This window comes from Dendrobates tinctorius, unplaced genomic scaffold (assembly GCF_039654945.1).
Source record: "Dendrobates tinctorius isolate UK_male_01 unplaced genomic scaffold, ASM3965494v1 ptg000083l, whole genome shotgun sequence".
Taxonomy (NCBI): domain Eukaryota; kingdom Metazoa; phylum Chordata; class Amphibia; order Anura; family Dendrobatidae; genus Dendrobates; species Dendrobates tinctorius.
In genome coordinates this window covers 146,574-168,561 of record NW_027361751.1, presented here as the reverse complement: position 1 = coordinate 168,561, position 21,988 = coordinate 146,574, and the positions used below count along the sequence as shown (strand labels likewise).

Below are 21,988 nucleotides of genomic sequence, written 5' to 3'. Positions count from 1 at the left end.
TCAAGATCCACCAACAGGTCAAGTTTTCAGGATTTCCTTAGTATTGCACAGGTAATAATTTCATCACCTGCTCAAGCATTAACAGCATCACCTGTGCAATACTAAGGAAATCCTGAAAACATGACCTGTTGGTGGGTCTTGAGGACTGGAGTTGAGAAACACCGGTTTAGATGTTCTTTTGATGACTCTTCCATAATGGCCAACTTTGTGCAGGCATCTCTGAATAGTAGAACAGTGTACCACAACTCTTAGAGTCTGCCAAATCTTTCTGTTCCTGTTAACTGCCATTTCTTAAAGAGAACCTGTCACCAGGAATTACGTTTTTTTTTTTTTTTTTACTTCAATACATTTTTATTGCATATTTTCGAAAAAGAAACCATATAAGTAACAACACCCCCAACGTAGGGGTTTAAACAAGGGAAACATAAGCATAAATGCGCATACTCATAGATTGACATAATGTATAAAACAGAAAACATATCAACACTTGCATAAAAAAAAAAAAAATCATATGAAAAGACATATATCTTCAATGCAAAGGGGCAAACCTCTGACTAAGTAACCACGGTTCCCATATTAGATCAACCTTTTTCTTGGTAACTGACGAGTGCGCCAGAGTTTGTTCATATTGACAATGTATATTAATTTTGTCCACCACTTCTCTCATGGTGGGAAGAGACATCCCCTTCCATTTAGCAGCAAAGGTGAGCCTAGCCGCAATCAGAATATCTGACACTATACCCTTGATATTTAAAGGAAAATCATTTGTCCTTATAAGCAACAGTTCCATTGACGGTGTCAAGTTAACCTGAATCCCAGTCACCTCGGGAATTACGCTGTTAACCTGCAGTCTGCAGATATGCGTTTAATCTGCCGATAACAGCTTTATGATTCTGTCCGGCACGGAGCCGAATGCAGCGGGGAGAAAATTATCTTTATTCTCCCACCAGTATTCGTTACTTAGTCATAGGGGTGGCCGGCGCCGGTTCAGTCACCACTCTGAGTATACGGAGCGGCCGCTGTAACCACGCCCTGCCCCTGTGACTGAATAAAGATCATTTTTTTCCCCTCTGCATTCAGCTGCATCCAGGCACCTGACAGCATAGCAACGCTGTTAACCTGCAGATTAACCGCATGTCTGCAGGTTGCAGCGTTTTTCTGGTGACCAGTTCCCTTTAGTTACATTTCAAACTGAGGAATGGGAACTTGTAACACTGCTGTCTTAGTACAGTGTTCTCCTGCTTTGTGTGCCTCCACCACTTTCATTTTCAGAGTGCTAGACAGCTGCTTAGAAGAACCCATGGCTGCAGGTTTTTGGCACAAGGTTAGAGAACACTGGGAAAACTCGCGAGATTTCGCCGACGCCATTTTGGATCCCGACGTCGTCCACGCCGGCGACATGTTCTTCCGGCGACGCCATCTTGAGTATCACGGGATTTCACGATACTCAAGATGGCGTCGCCGCAAGAACATGTCGCCGGCGTGGACAAAGTCTGGATCCAGGATGGCGCCGGCGGAAGAAGATGTCGGGGATCGTGGAGCAGCGGCGATGACGGCGTGAGTATGAGAGACGGAGTGAGAGAAGGGGTCGTATGTGGAGTGAAAGAGTGAGTGGAGATGGTGAAAGGTGAGAGGAGTGTGTGTGTTGAGGGTTAACATGGCAAGAGGTGTGATGCTATCGCATCCTCCCGATGCAATCGCATCGGGCCATAATCTAGTAAAACATAAAAATGATCAATGTAAATCAAAATTAATAAATCAATAACAGTCTGTGTCTGTCTTCAGTGTCTGCCTCCAGTAGGCATATATACTCGAAAATGATTCACGACAAAGCACACATTGACTACGTTGGCAATTTTATAACCGAGGGGAATCGGACCTAAGGCTGGAGTCACACATAGCGACTCACCAGCGATCCTGACAACGATATCAATGTGTCCCTTGGATACCCGATGTGTACATTAGTTACCAGCAGATCGCTGGTCTCCCGCCTGTCACACGTAGCGTGCGTGGTGGCCAGCGGGAGACCAGCGACCAAAAAAAATTCCTGGCCTTTCCTGGTCCTGGCCTTAAGCCCCAACAAGGCCACAAAGTGTGTGGAATATTGCAATTTGAACGGGCTCTTGGGTAGCCATGTACTGCTTTATACAGACCAGATGTGCACAGACAGATCCTCAGTTTAACTATATATTATGTATACTAGCCCTCTGCGATGAGTGGGCCACCCCTATAGCAGGATGATTTTTCTGTCACTAATGTTTCACTGAAAACCAGTCATACAATTTATTGGAAAATACATGTGTACTAAATGCTCCTGTTCTCTTGCAGCTTCAATCCTGTTGCACCCACCAGCATGATGAAAGTGCTGAGCCGGATTGCAGCCACAGAAGCTACTACGGTCAGTATGTGCATGGTTGAGACACCACCTCATAATCCATTTATATTCCACACTTTTTATTGAATATTTAAAATTTACATAGACACAAGAGCAATATATCAGCAATAGTTAAAAATCATATCTGATAGTATGGATAGAATGATATCTCGTGTAGCTCTTGCAGCAGGACACAGGAAATGAATCCTTTTCGCTATACAACAATGATCCTACAAATGCCATGGAAAATGCAATGCTTAATTGAGCATCCATTAAAATTCTGAAAGCACACACACATTAATCTCGCTTTGCTGCCTCCTCTTTGTATATCAATTGGTTGTAAAGGAGCCTGATTGGCTTTTATGAGGCGCGGAGTATGGTCCAGCCCGCCCACTGGACTACTCAGGACGAATGAGACTTTTCCTCAGACATGCCCCAGCTACAGGGAAGAAGTTACGACTCTGTAAGCTCTTTAGAGTGCTAACAAAGCGGTGGCAGCGGTTTAGAAAGGAAAGCAAAATTATTTTTTTCTCTACATTGGACATATAAGTAGGCAGATTGTTATCCTTGAGATTTCTCTTAGTAAATGTGTGATCTTAAATAAAATAGTCTTTATGGAGCTGCATGATATCCTGAATCTAAGTACTCTATGCGCCACAAAGCTGCATTGTGATGTGCACCGTGCTGTTGTGTTTCAGAGTGGAGGAAAATTCATTATTCCTGATAAGGAAGCTCTGGAGCTCTTGTGTTCCGGATGTTCGGGGGATATTAGAAGCGCCATTAATAGTCTTCAGTTCTCAGCACTTAAAGGTAAGACTGAACTTATGACTTAAAGGGTTTTTTCCCACGAACAAAAGTTGATTTTAATCAATAAATCTTGCAATAATTTCCACAATTGGATGTGTTTAATTGAAATGTTCCTGTGCTGAGCTAAATGTGCCCCTGCTAATGCTGTGTAATGGCTGTGTCTTACTGTAAGGCAGCCAGGGTGGTAGTCATGGCAACTAGCTGTTCTGTTCCCACACCCTGGCGCCGCACAGATGAAACAAGTCCTTTCAGCTCTGCATGCAGTACTGTACTCTCTTCAGCTGCTGGAGTCTCCACGATCCCTGTTACTTCAGCTTCTGATACATAAGTCCCTTAAATCACTGTACTCCAATGTTCTTGTTCAACTGTGTAACTTAACATTAAAACAGTCTTTACTTTGGCAGCACACATCACATACAGAGTCATCTTTCTTTCTTTCCCAGTCATCCGAACAGGCCCTGTTCTTACTAGCAGCTTCCTCTGCCCGGCAATCTTGGCTGTATCTTTTGGACAGTCTGTGTCCCTCCTGTTCTCTCCCGTCACCAGCTCCTTATCAGCCCCTTGTCTGGCTCCAATGAGAAAAGGTGCCAGGAACACTTCCACTGTGGCTCCCGCCCCTGTCATGGCATGGCCCTATCGAGCTGGTGCCCATCTGCACTGTTCGCTGCTTGGGGCCCCTTACTGTTGCAACAGCTTTATCTCCACGGCTTGTCACTCTGCTCACTCGACCTGCCCTTGGGCAGGCTGCCTGGGCTTCTGAGCACGACCAGGAAGCAACCCAACTGCAAGTCCCTGCTCTGTGTTCCCCGTCCCTGTGTGAACAGTGCCTGGGAGAGAGGAGGAACGTGAGATTCCCTGCCACCTCCTTACATTACCATGCAGGAACATGGTCTGATCACACCACAGCTCCTGGGTAGGGGAGAAAGCAAAAGAGTATACAGACATTACAGCAGGGGATCACAGCTGATTCTTTTTTGCAAGATCAAACATTTCCCTGCCTGTTATTAAACAATGTTTTACTTCAAATAAGGAATCATTTGCAATCCTGAGCTATCCAGACTGTATTTTATAATTTCTCCTCTCTGTTGCATAGATATTTGTATTTAAAGTTTAGGTTATGACTTATGATAAACCCAACTATTCCATGATGTGGCTGGGGCGTGTACCAATCATAAGTAAGATGTCTCATGGGAGGAGGGAAGATTACACCCCCATAACATTTTCAAACAGGTTTGCTCTTATGTGAGACATGTAATAACAGACAGCTTTCATCACTGATCTCATTGCAGAGCTGTGTGTGATTACAAAGTTATGGCAGTAGAGCTGAGGTGAGTGTAATTACTAACACTTCTTCAGCTTTCCTGAATATTCTGAATATTCATTTGTCATAAGTATCGGCACACGTGACCGCCGGTAGCAGCAGGAAGCCGGTGGCTGATACTACGCGCTACTAAAGAGTAATGAATACTCACTGCTGTCTGCGATGAACAGTCCCGGTGAGTATTCCAGGCGCTGTGCTCTGCTTGTGAGCACCGCATGACGTCCCTGCGCTGCTTACAAGCATTAAGCAGTTGCTGGAATCGGAGCATGATGGATGCTGCGAGGGAGCGGAGGAAGGTAAGTGTAATGTTTTTTTTTTTTTTTTTCTTTATATTTTGTGATGGGGCCAATCATACCAGAATTAGGATGGGAGCATGTGTACTAGGACTCGGATGGGGCCAATCATACCAGGATAAGGATGGAGCCATGCATACCAGGATAGGGAAGGGGCCGTGCATACTTGGACGAGATGGGGACCCTGTATACCAGTATAGGGATGAGGGCGATCATTCCTGGAAGGATAAGGATGAGGGCGATCATTCCTACCAGCAGGGCTGTGGAGTCGGAGTCATGGAGTCAGAGTCGGTGCTCATTTTGGTGGAGTCGGTATAAAATGGACCGACTCCGACTCCTAAAATATATAATAAATTGGGTACAGTAGTTCAATGCAGAATGTGCTGAATATTTTTTCATAGGAATTTGGGAAAGTTATGAAGTGTCCTATAAATGGCTGTTCTATTCCTGATCTAAGGCTACATTCACACACAGCGTTTTTCCTGCGTTTTTTGAGGATACGTTTTTCAGTTGCAAAAGCAGATCAGCTTTTTAAAAAACGGCATCACCTGAAAGGTTTTTGAGCTCATAGATAATGTTTTCAATAGCAAAAGCAGATTAGAAATCTGCTCTATCTATATATCCATTTATCCATATCTGTATCCATATCATATCTGTACCAAAAAGAATGAAAACCGGATAGCACACAGACTAACACTCCTTTTTTTTTTAGCACCAGTCAGGTACACCTCATAGCTGCCCAAAAGGACGCCCAGGACAGGCATTGCTCGTCTTCAGTAACATCAACATCAGCTGATAGTTGGAATAAATAGACTGCATTCACCACCACATCTTCTTAAGGTGCAGGCTTTATTTTCAAGTGTAGTGGTGTGAAGTATAAGGTTCTGCAGCAGCTGAGATGTGCAGTATGAAATTCTGCGGAACAGTATGAGGTCCTGCCCCCCACCCCTAGGTTTGATCCTGGCTACGCCCATAGTGTGAATGTAGCCTGAGGATCTAGGCTTTATCTTAGCCAAGATAAGTCATAGTGTGTGTGTGTGTGTGTGTGTGTATATATATATATACAGTGGGGCAAAAAAGTATTTAGTCAGTCAGCAATAGTGCAAGTTCCACCACTTAAAAAGATGAGAGGCGTCTGTAATTTACATCATAGGTAGACCTCAACTATGGGAGACAAACTGAGAAAAAAAAATCCAGAAAATCACATTGTCTGTTTTTTTTTCATTTTATTTGCATATTATGGTGGAAAATAAGTATTTGGTCAGAAACAAAATTTCATCTCAATACTTTGTGATATATCCTTTGTTGGCAATGACAGAGGTCAAACGTTTTCTGTAAGTCTTCACAAGGTTGCCACACACTGTTGTTGCTATGTTGGCCCATTCCTCCATGCAGATCTCCTCTAGAGCAGTGATGTTTTTGGCTTTTCGCTTGGCAACACGGACTTTCAACTCCCTCCAAAGGTTTTCTATAGGGTTGAGATCTGGAGACTGGCTAGGCCACTCCAGGACCTTGAAATGCTTCTTACGAAGCCACTCCTTCGTTGCCCTGGCGGTGTGCTTTGGATCATTGTCATGTTGAAAGACCCAGCCACGTTTCATCATCAATGCCCTTGTTGATGGAAGGAGGTTTGCACTCAAAATCTCACGATACATGGCCCCATTCATTCTTTCATGTACCCGGATCAGTCGTCCTGGCCCCTTTGCAGAGAAACAGCCCCAAAGCATGATGTTTCCACCACCATGCTTTACAGTAGGTATGGTGTTTGATGGATGCAACTCAGTATTCTTTTTCCTCCAAACACGACAAGTTGTGTTTCTACCAAACAGTTCCAGTTTGGTTTCATCAGACCATAGGACATTCTCCCAAAACTCCTCTGGATCATCCAAATGCTCTCTAGCAAACTTCAGACGGGCCCGGACATGTACAGGCTTAAGCAGTGGGACACGTCTGGCACTGCAGGATCTGAGTCCATGGTGGCGTAGTGTGTTACTTATGGTAGGCCTTGTTACATTGGTCCCAGCTCTCTGCAGTTCATTCACTAGGTCCCCCTGCGTGGTTCTGGGATTTTTGCTCACCGTTCTTGTGATCATTCTGACCCCACGGGGTGGAATTTTGCGTGGAGCACCAGATCGAGGGAGATTATCAGTGGTCTTGTATGTCTTCCATTTTCTAATTATTGCTCCCACAGTTGATTTCTTCACTCCAAGCTGGTTGGCTATTGCAGATTCAGTCTTCCCAGCCTGGTGCAGGGCTACAATTTTTTTTCTGGTGTCCTTTGACAGCTCTTTGGTCTTCACCATAGTGGAGTTTGGAGTCAGACTGTTTGAGGGTGTGCACAGGTGTCTTTTTATACTGATAACAAGTTTAAACAGGTGCCATTACTACAGGTAATGAGTGGAGGAAAGAGGAGACTCTTAAAGAAGAAGTTACAGGTCTGTGAGAGCCAGAAATCTTGATTGCTTGTTTCTGACCAAATACTTATTTTCCACCATAATATGCAAATAAAATGAAAAAAAAACAGACAATGTGATTTTCTGGATTTTTTTTTCTCAGTTTGTCTCCCATAGTTGAGGTCTACCTATGATGTAAATTACAGACGCCTCTCATCTTTTTAAGTGGTGGAACTTGCACTATTGCTGACTGACCAAATACTTTTTTGCCCCACTGTGTATATATACACACACACACACACACACACACACACACACACACACACACACACACACACACACACACACACAGTACAGACCACCTTCTCATTCAAAGAGTTTTCTTTATTTTCATGACTATGAAAATTGTAGATTCACTCTGAAGGCATCAAAACTATGAATTAACACATGTGGAATTATATAATTAACAAAAAAGTGTGAAACAACTGAAAATATGTCTTATATTCTAGGTTCTTCAAAGTAGCCACCTTTTGCTTTGATTTCTGCTTTGCACACTCTTGGCATTCTCTTGATGAGCTTCAAGAGGTAGTCACCGGAAATGGTTTTCACTTCACAGGTGTGCCCTGTCAGGTTTAATAAGTGGGATTTCTTGCCTTATAAATGGGGTTGGGACCATCAGTTGTGTTGTGCAGAAGTCTAGAGGATACACAGCTGATAGTCCTACTGAATAGACTGTTAGAATTTGTATTATGGCAAGAAAAAAGCAGCTAAGTAAAGAAAAACGAGTGGCCTTCATTATTTTAAGAAATGAAGGTCAGTCAGTCCGAAAAATTGGGAAATCTTTGAAAGTGTCCCCAAGTGCATTGGCAAAAACCATCAAGCGCTACAAAGAAACTGGCTCACATGAGGACCGCCCCAGGAAAGGAAGACCAAGAGTCTCCTCTGCTGCGGAGGATAAGTTCATCCAAGTCACCAGCCTCAGAAATCGCAGGTTAACAGCAGCTCAGATTAGAGACCAGGCCAATGCCACACAGAGTTCTAGCAGCAGACACATCTCTACAACAGCTGTTAAGAGGAGACTTTGTGCAGCAGGCCATCATGGTAAAATAGCTGCTAGGAAACCACTGCTAAGGACAGGCAACACGCAGAAGAGACTTGTTTGGGCTAAAGAACACAAGGAATGGACATTAGACCAGTGGAAATCTGTGCTTTGGTCTGATGAGTCCAAATTTGAGATCTTTGGTTCTAACCACCGTGTCTTTGTGCAAAGCAGAAAAGGTGAACGGATGGACTCTACATGCCTGGTTCCCACCGTGATGCATGGAGGAGGAGGTGTGATGGTGTGGGGGTGCTTTGCTGGTGACAATGTTGGGGATTTATTCAAAATTGAAGGCATACTGAACCAGCATGGCTACCACAGCATCTTGCAGTGGCATGCTATTCCATCCGGTTTGCGTTTAGTTGGACCATAATTTATTTTTCAACAGGACAATGACTCCAAACACACCTCCAGGCTGTGTAAGGGCTATTTGACCAAGAAGGAGAGTGATGGGGTGCTACGCCAGATGACCTGGCCTCCATAGTCACCAGACCTGAACCCAATCGAGATGGTTTGGGGTGAGCTGGAACGCAGAGTGAAGGCAAAAGGGCCAACAAGTGCTAAGCATCTCTGGGAACTCCTTCAAGACTGTTGGAAGACCATTTCTGGTGACTACCTCTTGAAGCTCATCAAGAGAATGCCAAGATTGTGCAAAGCAGTAATCAAAGCAAAAGGTGGCTACTTTGAAGAACCTAGAATATAAGACATATTTTCAGTTGTTTCACACTTTTTTGTTAATTATCTAATTCCACATGTGTTAATTCATTGTTCTGATGCCTTCACAGTGAATGTACAATTTTCATAGTCATGAAAATAAAGAAAACTCTTTGAGAAGGTGTGTCCAAACTTTGGTCTGTACCGTATGTATGTAATCGATATTACACAGTGTATTACATATTTACAATTTATTACAGTTTTTTGTGTTCTAAAGTTGTATTCCAATAAATAGATATTATGCTCTAAATATCTTGATTATTGTATCATAGAAATGATTAAATACAATAAATTTTTCACTTAAATATAAGCAATATGTGTGGGAGTCGGAGTCGGTGTAAGGGAAATTGAAGAGTCTGACTCGCAGGTTTGGCTTACCGACTCCACAGCCCTGCCTACCAGGATAAGGATGAGGGGCCATGTGTATCAGGATGGGGATGAGGGGCCATATTTACCAGTATAGGGGATATTAAGTACAAATTTGACCACTTTTTTCCTTGTTTTTTTTTTTCTCCTAATTTCCTCCTCCAAAACCTATGTGCGTCTTATGGTCCGCTGCATCTTATAGTCCGAAAAATACGGTACCTTTAAATCAGAACAGCAACCTGCTGTACAATTTTGTGGCCAGTTTAACATGCTGAAACTAATGAAAGGTCTTCTTTAGTCAGTCCTTAAAACAATGTCTGGAGTTGGGGAAAAAGGCACACCCAAAGAGTCCTGTCAGAAATTCATGTCTTTAATTAAAAAAATGAAATAATAATTGATTTTATTACCAGTAATCGTAGCCTGAAACTGCTATTCCTATTTCTCCATTGATTACAGATTCTTCATTGACAAGTGAATTCTGGTCAAAGAAGAAAGGAAAACCTTCAAAGATGTCAAAAACATCATCCAAATCAAAGAATAAAAAAAAATCATCTAATGTTGGAGACAAAGCAGATGAAGAAATTCAAGCCATCGGAGGCAAAGATGCTTCTCTTTTCTTGTTCCGAGCATTGGGGAAAATACTTCACTGTAAAAGTAAGAATCAGTCAAAGCATTTTACTCTGTTAAATGTTTCTCTAATGCTGCAATAAATCTATAAAGAATATCAATAACACAGGCCAGGACTGCGCTTTGAGTCCATTGAGGGAAATGCTAATGAGGATGATTATTCTTGTTGCGTTATTCTTACTTTACTGATATTGTAATAACTTCAGTGACCTTAGGACTGAAGGCTTTTAATAAAGGGCCAATGATCAGCAGAATGAAAACTTGATCGTTTTAATCATTGCCCAATATAAACAAACCCATCAATCAGCTGACAAGTGAGCAAATGCTTATTTTTCAGTTTTATTTCCCAAAGTTATCACTGGTCAGCAGCACATGTGCTGCCGATCATAACAGTGTGAATGAGTAGTCAAATGTGCGATTACTCCTTACAACCATTACTAGAAAAGGACCTGTGTGTTTGCGGGTCTCATCAGGATTTTAGGCCTTTGACCAGCACACGCTGTAGTTTGGCTGCAGTATCTTCATATAGGAGGAAAATCAGCTGCATGGAGACATTACCATGCGGTTTGTAACATCAGTATATTTGTGTATAAATGATCCCAGTCTATAAACTGTACAGAGCACTAGAGAATTGGGAATAGAGGCTTTATTTGGTGATATACTTAATCACTTGTATTTCCAGGGGAGGCTCCAGAATCTGACTCGGCCTGCTATAAATTGCCTACACATTTATCACAACATGATCGAGACCTGCTGCTGGTACTTCCAGAGGTGAGACATTTTTTTACCAGTATGAATGCTATTATATATGACGCGGGGTAAACTAAAATGGTTACTGACTGTGTTCTGTTTAGAGGTAATGATGGTGCACATTTTACAGAGGGGATTAGCAGAAATTTGCTTTCATTTCCTATTCCTTACTTATCCCAACACATCCCACATTGTGGTGTACATGGATTGTCATTACTGCGGTGAGAGCTGATTCTACCTATGGCCAATGGTTAACTAGATGAGTTATACCACCATGCACTTTCTGGAAGGACTTATGCAATAATGTACTGAGCATTGTGAAGAATAGGTAGATTTTCTGTACAGTGTAGAGGGGTCATGGAGACTGGGTCATAATGCTGGAGATACAGGTGAATATTTTGTGATTTGCCTTGTCCATTTTGCATCCCTGGACTCTGAATAACACAAAATCTGTTACCCTTTTCTTGCTGGCAGTCTAGTTTTTAGTGTTTTTGTTATTAGTTGTGTAATGTTTCTCTTATTTCTGCCCCACAGGCCGTTGTAGAGAAGTCACATATGCAAAGTGAATTATTTAACTTATATCTTCACCAAAACTACTTGGATTTCTTCTCGGATATTGATGACGTTGTACGAGCCAGCGAGTATCTCAGTGCTTCCGATTGTCTCACTGGTGACTGGAATGTAAGGAGTGTTACCGTTGTAATCTGTGCTATCTGGTTAAACCCGTAATGTTCATATTTAGGGAGATCCGTAGTGATCTGTGCGGAGATACTAACAGATTTGCTGTATAAGAAAGTCCAAAATGGCACATGATGTTGGAGCGATCTAAGGTTTTTTGAATCGCATGCTTGGGCTGTGTCTTAAATGGCAATTCTGATACTTGCCTGCGCTCTCTCCAGCGTTGCCGGCCCGTTGAAGAAAGTTTATCAGAGCTACAAAACCAGACACCGCACAGGTGAGACTGGTGCTCTGTGTGGTAAGGGCCACAATAACTCCTAGACTGTTTGCTGTATACCATCATAATACTGTTGGATTAAACATTTTTGTAATTTGTCCATATCTTTGTCCTTTTTCAGGATCGCAATTGTCATGTATATTTCTGGGATGGGTTGAGTATGTGGTTTCTATTTATATGTTTTTATTATCTCCAGTTTCGATCCACGCTGAATGTTTATGGCTCTTCGGTGGCGAGCAGAGGGATAATACATGCCAACAGTTCCAGGGCTTTTGCGAGTTGTCAATCAGGAGTTGGATTCCGACCTCTACATAAGCCACAATGGCTTCTCGTAAATAAAAAGGTTCAACATGTTTTATTCTTATACATACATACTTTTTTTTTTTTTAACCAAAGATTTTTTATTATATTCAAATGTCGTTATAATTACATTTAGGCAAAGCTTTCAAATCATCTCCATTGCATACAGAAAAAAAAATACACGACATTCAATTTCCTCCCCGTCATGAAAGAGAAAGGAAAAAAAAAAAAAGGGAAGAAGAAAAACAAACACAACCTCCTCCCTCCTCCCTCCCCCCCCCTTCCCAACTGCAATACAGACTTTCTCAATGTGATTGTCTCCACTGTAACCACATGGCCCAGATTTTTTCAAAGTGTGCCTCTGTATGTCGTCTTCTATAAATTCTCTCTTCCAATCGGATTACGTTATTCACACGAGTGACAAACTCCCCAATCGTTGGGGGTTCAGCATCGATCCATTTTTGTGCGATCAGCTTACGGGCAATATATAAGAGTTTTGCTATGATGGACTTATAGGCACTCCCCACCGACACCTCCTCCACGTATCCCAACACACACGTTATTGGATCCCTTCCTATATCACATCGGTATATCTTCTCAACAAGCCCTATAACCTCCTCCCAGTATGACGAGAGTCTTGGACAAGACCAGAGCATATGAAGCATTCCCGCAGGTTCATACCCACATCTTGGACACTCCGCATTGTCCCTCAAGCCCATTTTCCTCATAAGTTCTGGGGTCTTATATGTTCTATGTACGATCTATAGTTGGGATATCCTACCTGGCTCACTCAAAGAGAGTTTAGGTATGTACTCTAAAATAGTCTCCCATGTTTCATCTACTATTTCCCCCACTTCTCTCTCCCATTTAGATTTTACTGTTAGAGGAAACCCAGCCAAGTAAGAGTATAATAAATCTCTATAAATGGTAGAGATAACACCTCTCGTACCCCCGGACGCACACACATAGTCCAACACCACATCCCTCTGTACCGTCATATTCGTTGTCTGTTTCTGCGCTTGAAATGCATGCCTGAGACTGAAATATCGAAATTCCCTACTACGTGAGAGTCCAAACTCTTCTTTTAGGACAGAAAAAGGCTTGATCTCGGACCCCTCTAATAGTTGCCACACATATTGCAAACCTCTCCTCTCCCAATCGATAAAGTCCTTAAGTTTATATAGTTCCGATAGGTTCACATTATCCCAGATAGGTGTGTATATCGTCAGTTCCTCAACTCTTCTAAGAAGTTTGATATGCTGCCATATTTTGTGCATTAGTCCAAATGTGGGTATGTCCTTCCCAAATCTCCCAAAGCTTCCTGCTTCTAGACTCTGCACCAATGTTCTCTTGTTGGTCAGTTGGGCCAAAATTTCCCCCATAACGCTCAAGTTCCCCTCCTCTCGCCAGCCCCTAAAGTGCTGCCCCTGCGTTGCTACAAAGTATATCCATGGATTTGGCGCCGCCAACCCACCCTCTTCCTTCCCCCTTTGCAGTATTTCCAATTTAATTTTTGCTTGTTTTTTCCCCCAGATCAATTCTCTAAAAATGGTATTAATTTTGTAAAATTTTTTCTTTGGGATCCAAACCGGGGCATTATGGAGGACATACATCAACTGAGGCATCATTATAATTTTAATTAGATTCATCCTCCCCACTATTGATAGTACTAATTTACACCATGCTGTCATCTTAACTTTGAATTTAACTAGTAATGGGTCCAAGTTTAGTTCGAGAAATCTAGATACAGGCATAGATACCCATATTCCGAGGTATTTAAACTCCTTAACTACTTTCAAGTGTCCAACTGCCTCCCCCACATCTCGACATCCCAACTCTCTATCAATCCCCATGATACATGACTTGTCCCAATTAATTCTCAATCCGGAAAAGAATCCAAATTTCCCTATAAGGCCCATGACCTCAGTCAGTGCTTCTCCGCCGTCTTTTAAGAACAGGAGTATATCATCCGCGTATAGGGCGATCTTTTCCTCCAATTCCCCATATCTAAAGCCTTGTATTTCTTTGGAGTTACGAATTTTAATCGCTAACGGTTCCATCGCCACAGCAAACAATAACGGTGACAATGGACATCCCTGACGAGTTCCTCTGAACAACCCAAATGCCTCCGAGGTCTCCCCATTAATCCTAATATATCCTTTCGGGTCTACATACAGTAACTTAACCCAGGAGATAAATCTGTGCCCAAATCCCATACATTTCAATACTGCCCATAAATAATTCCACTCTACCCTGTCAAATGCTTTCCGTGCGTCCAGTGAGGCCACCACCCTTTCCCCCCTATTATCTGCTGGGATTTGAATATTTAAAAACAGTCTTCGCAGGTTAATGGCGGTAGATCTATTTTGTAAGAACCCTGATTGGTCTGGATGTATCAATTTTGGAACAACTCTAGACATTCTTATCGCCAACATTTTGGCTAGTATTTTAACATCTGATGTCAATAACGAGATTGGTCTATAGGATTCTACGGATGAGGCATCTTTCCCTTCCTTAGGAATCACCACGATTACAGCCTCCCTCATAGATCTTGGCAATACCCCCTTCTCTGCTGCCACCTCAAGTACATGCTTAAATTTAGGCGCTACAATTTCTATTAATTCTTTGTACACTTTTCCCGGGATCCCGTCAGATCCAGGTGACCTGTCATTTGTTAATGATAGGATAGCCTTCTCTACCTCTTCCACAGTAAATAATTCTTCCAAGTTTTGTTTATCAATATCTGAACTGCCCCATCTTTAGTGACAATTTTATATATTTGTGAGGGTTTTTTCTGCGCTGCAGTAATCACTGATAATAAGTGTCCCACCTTTTCCCCCTCTTCATAGAACAATGCTTTTCGGAATGCCCTTTTCTTATCTATCCCTTGTAGATATAACTTATTTACTTCTTCTTGTGCTTCTTTTAATGCGTTTTGGGTGTCGGCATTGGGTCTAACTATCATCTCTTCCTCTGCCCTGCTGAGCCTATCTGCTGCCTCTTGGTTTACCTGCCTCGTTCGTGTCTTCTGCCTCGAGATATCTCGTATGAATAGTCCCCGCAAGTAAGCTTTCATGGCATCCCATACTATGAATGGATCCGCAGTGCCTTCGTTTAACTGAAAGAACTCAACAATATCATTTTTAATAGTTCCCATGTTTAAACATTTGAGCCATTCCGGATGAATTGTCCCCCCTGCTCTCCTCCCTTTCCCCATTCCCAATCTCAGACTAACCTCAACTGCCCTGTGATCGGAGATAAGTCTCTGTAAGTATTCCACCGTCCCAACCATTCTGTCCATGCCCCTATTACCTAGTGCTAAATCTATGCGTGATAAAGTGTGATACGAAGTCGAATAACACGAAAAGCATTTCTTCCCCTCATTACGTACTCTCCATAAGTCTATCATATCCATTTCGCTAACATATGTCCCAAATGGAGTTATGCTGTCTTTCCTAGGGCAATTTCCCCCATTACCCGCCCGATCCCAATACTCATTCATAACATTATTAACGTCTCCTAATATTAGCACTGGACAATCCCCTCTCCCCCCAATCCACTCAAAAATCTCCTGCAGTTTCTTTTTCGAATATGGGGGTGGGATATAGAAGGCCACCACAATTATGCATATTCCAGAAATTCGACAACGCAGAGAAACAAACTGTCCGTCCTTATCTATGTAAGAATCAATTTCTTCATAATGAGTATGAGAGTGTATCAGTACAGATACTCCCCTTGCGTAAGCCGAATACATAGAGTGATAGGCCCGAGTGACCCATTTTTTCTCCAACCAATTTTCCTTTCCTTTAATCAAGTGAGTTTCTAATAGACATGCGATAGCTGGGTTATGCTTTCTAATTTCTGCCATAACTGCCGCTCTTTTATTTGGATCTGATACTCCCCGTACGTTCCAACTTAGAATTTTTACATCACCACTCATTATGTCCTAAAAATATAAAATATAATCGGTCTCCTGTGGTCACTATATTATATTGCAGTATGTGAACTCCCCCATAACAGGACCCCCCCTGTCCCCCTCCACTCCCCCCTCCCTCCATCCCAATCTAGCTGATTCTCTCTTTCCAACGAGAGAGGGTACAGCCAGCACCCAATTATTTCAAACCCATGTAAAGCCACTGAGTCTCCTTCGTTTGGCGTCCATCACTCCCTCCATCAAAAACAAAAATACTCATCAATACTCATCAGGCCTCATAACATTTTCTAACAAGGATAGTGCAATAATCATCAAAAAACACCCGGGGATCAACACCCCTAAAAAAGTTTCTGAAACACCAGGTGCCTCGGGGCACAACATCAAAAAGAAAAAAGGATATATGTCCGAGAGTCACTACTTCATCCTTCTCCGTCTCTATCTGCTCCCAGCTTGGAACGATTGTTCTCCATCCATTTGACGGCTTCTTCTGGGGTCGGGAAGAACTGAACAGACCCCAACGCTGCTACTCTCAGTTTAGCAGGATACATCATAGAATACTTCACTCCCAGCGCTCTCATTCCTCTCTTGACCTCGCCAAATTTCATCCGCATTTTCTGGACCTCTGCTGAATAGTCCGGATATATTTCAATACGGCTTCCATTAAACGTGAGGTCCTGCAGCTTCCTGGCTTCCCGGAGGATAGTCTCTCTGTCTCTACAATTCAGTATCCTGGCCAGCATAGTACGGGGAGCACTACCCGGCGGGAGGGGTCGTAGGGGGACACGGTGTGCTCTCTCCACCGCGAACACCCTGGAAAGCGAGTCTCTGTCGATCTTGGATAGGATCCATTGCTCAATAAAGTCGGTGGGGTCGTTGCCCTCTACTTTTTCCGGAAAGCCCACAAATCTGAGATTGTTCCTCCTTGATCTATTTTCCAAATCGTCCTGCTTTAAGTGCACTTCTGATATCTTTTGGGCATGCTGGGTCTGAGTTTTCTGCATTTTGTTTACAGAGTCCTCAGTGGTGCTCACCCTCTCTTCCACAGCACCCATCCTGGTATCTGCTTTGTTCAATGCCTCCTTAATGCCAGTGATTTCTTCTTTAATCTTATCAACCCGGCTATTCAACCTAGTCAGTGTGCTCTTGCAGAACGACACCACCATAAAGACATCTTTCAAGGTTGGCTCTCTCTCAGGGGTCTCATCATCAGCTCCACTGTCTTCCTCCTCAGACACACACTCAGGGCCAGCGACTTCCCCTCCCCCTCTTCTCCTGCTATCAGCATCTCCTGCGGCTTCATCGCTCACCCCCTCTCCCTCCAGCACTATACCTTCTTCGGTGTCCCCCTCCTCCTCTCTTGCAAAGCGCTGCAGCTTCTGAAGGATCTGTGACCTTTTACCAAAGCTCTCAGATTGTCTCCGCGCCTCCTCCACTTTCCCGGCGCCATCTTGTGCAGTCACGCTGCCATCTTCCCCAATATCTTTCTGCCTCCTCCTCCCCATCTCGGCACTCCTCTGCACTCCCGGCGTCTCCTCCCGACTCTTGGGCACTCACTGTGCCAATAGATGTGCCCAGGTCAGTGTTAGAACGGCCTGATTAAGGATATTTCATAAAGCTGACGGCGGAGCTCCTCTGCCTAGCGTCCACTCACATCCGCGCTAGGCCATGCCCCCCGCATATATACTTAACTTCTTTGCATACCTCTCGCCATACATGTACGTCATGGTGAAGTATTACTTGCTGCACCTCACAAAAAGTAAAATAAAATTGATCAAAAAGTTGCATCCATCCAAAAATGGTACAGACAAAAAGTACATCTCATTACATTAAAAAAAAAAAGCAAGTATTTATTCAGCTCTGTAAAAGAAAATTGAAAAAGCTATGGCTCTGAGTATAATGGTCCCCCACACTAAAAAAAAAAACTTTCTGCTGAAAAAGTAGTAAAATCTAAAATGAAATATATAAATTGGTTTTCACAATAATTATATAAACCATCCAGATTTATTGTATTTTATTTATCCTGCCACAAAATGATGGAATAAAAAGTGAATAGTAAGTTGAATGCGCCCAAAAATGGTACCAGTGAAAACTACAATTTTTTCTGCACGAACAAAATTGGAAAAATAGGAAAACAGCTGTTCAGTACAGCTGTGTAATCTTTGTTCTAAAAAGGAATGAAAAGCAGGAATTCTTCCTCTCTGTGTGCTGTGCTGTGTATGGGAGAAATCGCAGCAGCAAATTTCCCTCCAGTCACTTGTAAGCTAAACATAGAGCCTGCAAAGGTGAAAATTGGTGAAAATGCAGGCTACCAAAATTACAGTGACTAGATATAGTATTATTTTTTTCATGTAAATATACAGGACAGCCTATTATAAAATGTTAATTGAACGTAAATGTTCCTTATAAAGGTAGTAAGGCCGTTTCTAAAAACTGGTTTAACAACTTGTGTATTCTGTTTTACAATATTGTTGTATTTTTGTTCTGTGTAATTTGATGCTTAAAAGTATGTTTTTTGGTTTTTTTATGTTTTTTTATGGATTTTTTCTACCTAACTGTATTTCTGGGGTCTCCACATTCATTTCTCTTCATTTCTACTGCCAGTATCAGGAAAATACACTTGCAGCAAGAGAACTGTTCTCAAGTTTCTGTTCCTCACCTATGTGCCTTCAGACCCAAGTGGTGCCATACCTGGCAAAGCTGACAAATCCTCTAAGAAACCAAGGTACACTACAAGATTATGCCACGACCGTTGCCTTTTCCTGGTATACATCCCTGTCCTCAACACTTATCCTCCTTTTGTTTGTTGTTATTAATACTCTGCATCAAAAGTTGTTGTTAACCGGTCAATCAGACCTTGTAAATAGTGATCCTGGCTACATTTTTGGGTATTGATGTAGGTAATTTCTTTTCTTTCTGCAGCACAAATTGCATTTATCCAGGATGTTGGCAGGCTTCCATTGAAGACACATTTTGGAAGGTATCACAAAGCTTGTCATGCTGTATTAGCACGTCTGATGTGCTCATATCTGCTAGTGTGTTGTCTTTGACATTAGGCAGTGTTGGTTTAAGCCAAGTTTCATTAATTTGATAAATCGATTAGGTTCAGATATCAGTCATTGTTTCTGTCATCAGTTTTGTTGTCAATCTGCAGCAATTTATTTGGGCACTGGTATCAGTGGGTTGCGTTGCAAAGGATTACCTTATTTTACCAAATTTTGAGGAGAAAAATAGGAAAAAAATTTTTTTTTTAATGAAATGGTGGTGTTTCTTATAATCCATGCATTTTATTGCTTACCCGGGGGGGGGGGGGGTGGCTCCGGTGAAGTGGGGTCCCAGGGTCGGGCAAGAGTGTAGCTTTGCTGCAGGCTGGGATGAGGGTGTGTTCCGATGTGCGGCACGCTGCTGCGCTGTGTCCAGGGTGCGGCTGCTCTGCCGACATTTTGTGAAAGGCCAGAGTCCCGGCAGTTCCATCCATTGTTTCCTGTGCGATGAACTCTGGGAAAATGGCCGCCGGGGGGGGTTGGCGCATGTGCAGATGGAGATCTCGGTACCGGCAGCAGCAGCATCGGAAACCCGCAGCGGCGCGCCGATAAGGTATATCCGCATTTTAAGACGCGCCCCCATTTTCCCCCAGAAGTTAGAGGGGAAAAAGTACGTCTTATATTCCGGAAAATGTTGTAAATACACTGAAAATCTGAGCCTGTATTGAGACCTCGAAGCACGTGACGCAGTGTTGATTATAACAGATTTTCTGTGCAGAATCCACACCAAGAATCACAAGTACAGTAGATGAATGTGGCCAAGCTCGTTGTTTCAGCAAATGAGAAAAGCTTTACTGCCAATTTACACTTACCCCCTCAGTGTCCATCCACGGCCACAGTTTCTATTGGGAAGATTTTTATTCATAACTGTTAACCATAAAGCTACTTAGGCCACAAACAATGTACTTTTTTATATTTGAAGAAAGGCTTTCAGGTGGAGATGTAAGTAAACAACCCCTTGTAGGTGCTTGGTTTTAAGGCAGAAGTTGTGTTCACATTTCAACTGCAAATTGCAGATGTCGAGTGGTCATGTGGTTTTCAAATTGCTTTTTAAATATTTGATTTTAGCTGCTGTGAATGCCATATCTCACCTTACTCTCAAATAAACACAGTAAAAGTGATGTTCTTGTCATACCTAGCACAGGGCACGAGAGACTTCAGAGAATGCTATGTAGAGAATTTGTGCATCAGGTTCTACCAAGTTTTAACAAAAGTGTTGCAGTAAATATGAGTTACGAGTTAATGTACAAGTTAGTTGTTCGCCTGAAAGATGGCTATGTTCCCTTACACCTGCAATAATTAACAGGAGGATCAGTATCATGAAACTGCAAATACAGCTTTGTTGATGCATATGGTAGAAGATTATCCTCCTCCATATACATTCATAGCAGTAATTGCAATCACATCAGTGATCTGTCAGCAGCAGTCTACAAACAGCTCTGCACTGCCTAGTAGTTACAAGTCCTGATGTAGAGGAGTGCAGGAGAGTTGAGCTCTGCTAGAAACCAACTAACATTGATTTAAAAGCACTCAGATGGCTATACTGATGTGGTCGGCAAAAGATAAAATCCGCCATACAGAGTGCTATACATAAGTAGGCAGTGCACAGAGGCATGGAGACTATTCTTAAATTAGATTACGCATTGTCAGAGATGGAGGCCAACTGACACAGACCCCACTGCGCGTGATCAACCAGGAGCCCTGGAATTACTAGAGGATGGTTTCTATGGCAATTGAAGGGTAAATAGAGCTGAGAGGGACATAATTCTGGGGATATGTGCAAAAAAAGTTATATTGGCACAAATTAATACAAAATGTGTACATTATAGGGCCACATTGTGATTTTGGGAACAACCATTTAAATGTCTTTATAGCAATGCTATTTGTAAATATTGTTACGTTTTGTATTATTCCATTCATGACTTATATATAATGTTGGTTTAGGATGAGGCTTGAAGCCCTGACTGACAAGGACTCCGGAGTACCATATGGTGACAGCGGTGATGAAGAAGACCCCCCTGATGGACAAGCTACAAAAGAAAGGGGAAGTGAAATTAGACCAAAGACTCAGGAAAGGTCAGCAAGTTCAGTACTGTCTTCCAGTCAAGGAGGAGAAACTGATCTTCCAAATAGTCAACCTCAACCTATGACTGCTCAGGCCATTATGGAAGATGAAGAGATAAGGATAGAAGAGTTTGACAGTGACTGATATGCGCCATGTGTAGGGTTTACATTTGGCTGCTACCTAATGTTTTCTGTCTGAACCTATTTAAAAATTTATGGTCATGCAAATTTGCTTTGTAAATAATCTGTCCAATAGTCTATACATTTATTTTATAGTGCTCTCAAACAGAAACTATTCCACAAGAGAATAAACTTGTCACATTTCCATTGTGCCTTCACCTCTGTGAGCCTCTGCTGTGACATTACAAACCTCAGTATGGGTTTCCTTACATGCCAGCATAACTTAAAATGTGAACTGTAGTTTATGTAAAGTTCTGTGCTAAACTATTTATGTAAATAAAATGTTTTTGATTTTCATTTTTTAAATGATTTCAATTCAATTTTACCAAAGAGAAAATATTAAAATATGTAAAACTGGTCTGTGAAGTAATGGAAATATGTAAATCTGTACAAGTATTCAGCAGCCTGGCCTTTCTAGATACCATCTGCATGATCACATACAGATACCTAATTGTATGTGCACACGACCTGTTTTCTCCTTCCTCCATGACAGCACCATGGATAGAGGGGTTCCGCCCTTCAGGTACAGGAAACCTACAGATAAAAGGGCGGTACCTCTCCCTCGCATCAGTTGGTTTCCTGTCCCTGACGGAAACCTTCTGTTTGGCATACCTGAAGAATCAGGATGAAGATTGTCCAAGCCCGGCCAGACCGCTTCAGGCATCGGGGAGGCCCCTGCTGCCGCTGGTGCGGTGTCCTTAAGCCAACACTGCTGGGACCGATGGGTCTTGCAGGGTGAGCGGCGGGGAGCTCTGCTGCCGTACCATATT

General features: G+C 42.5%; 1 protein-coding gene across 2 annotated transcripts in view; it reads left to right on the top strand.

The window, feature by feature from the left end:
• RAD17 (RAD17 checkpoint clamp loader component) overlaps positions 1-21,515 on the top strand; it is a 58,428-nt gene extending 36,913 nt beyond the window's left edge. For both annotated transcript variants that reach the window (XM_073584023.1, XM_073584022.1), the window contains exons 9-17: positions 2,329-2,398; positions 3,073-3,184; positions 9,824-10,021; positions 10,677-10,765; positions 11,279-11,425; positions 11,896-12,042; positions 18,535-18,655; positions 18,853-18,910; positions 20,919-21,515. In XM_073584023.1, the coding sequence (XP_073440124.1) occupies positions 2,329-2,398; positions 3,073-3,184; positions 9,824-10,021; positions 10,677-10,765; positions 11,279-11,425; positions 11,896-12,042; positions 18,535-18,655; positions 18,853-18,910; positions 20,919-21,183 (1,207 nt within the window). In that variant the 3' untranslated portion in view covers positions 21,184-21,515. The remainder of the gene's footprint in view (positions 1-2,328; positions 2,399-3,072; positions 3,185-9,823; positions 10,022-10,676; positions 10,766-11,278; positions 11,426-11,895; positions 12,043-18,534; positions 18,656-18,852; positions 18,911-20,918) is intronic.
• Positions 21,516-21,988: the final 473 nt, after the last annotated feature.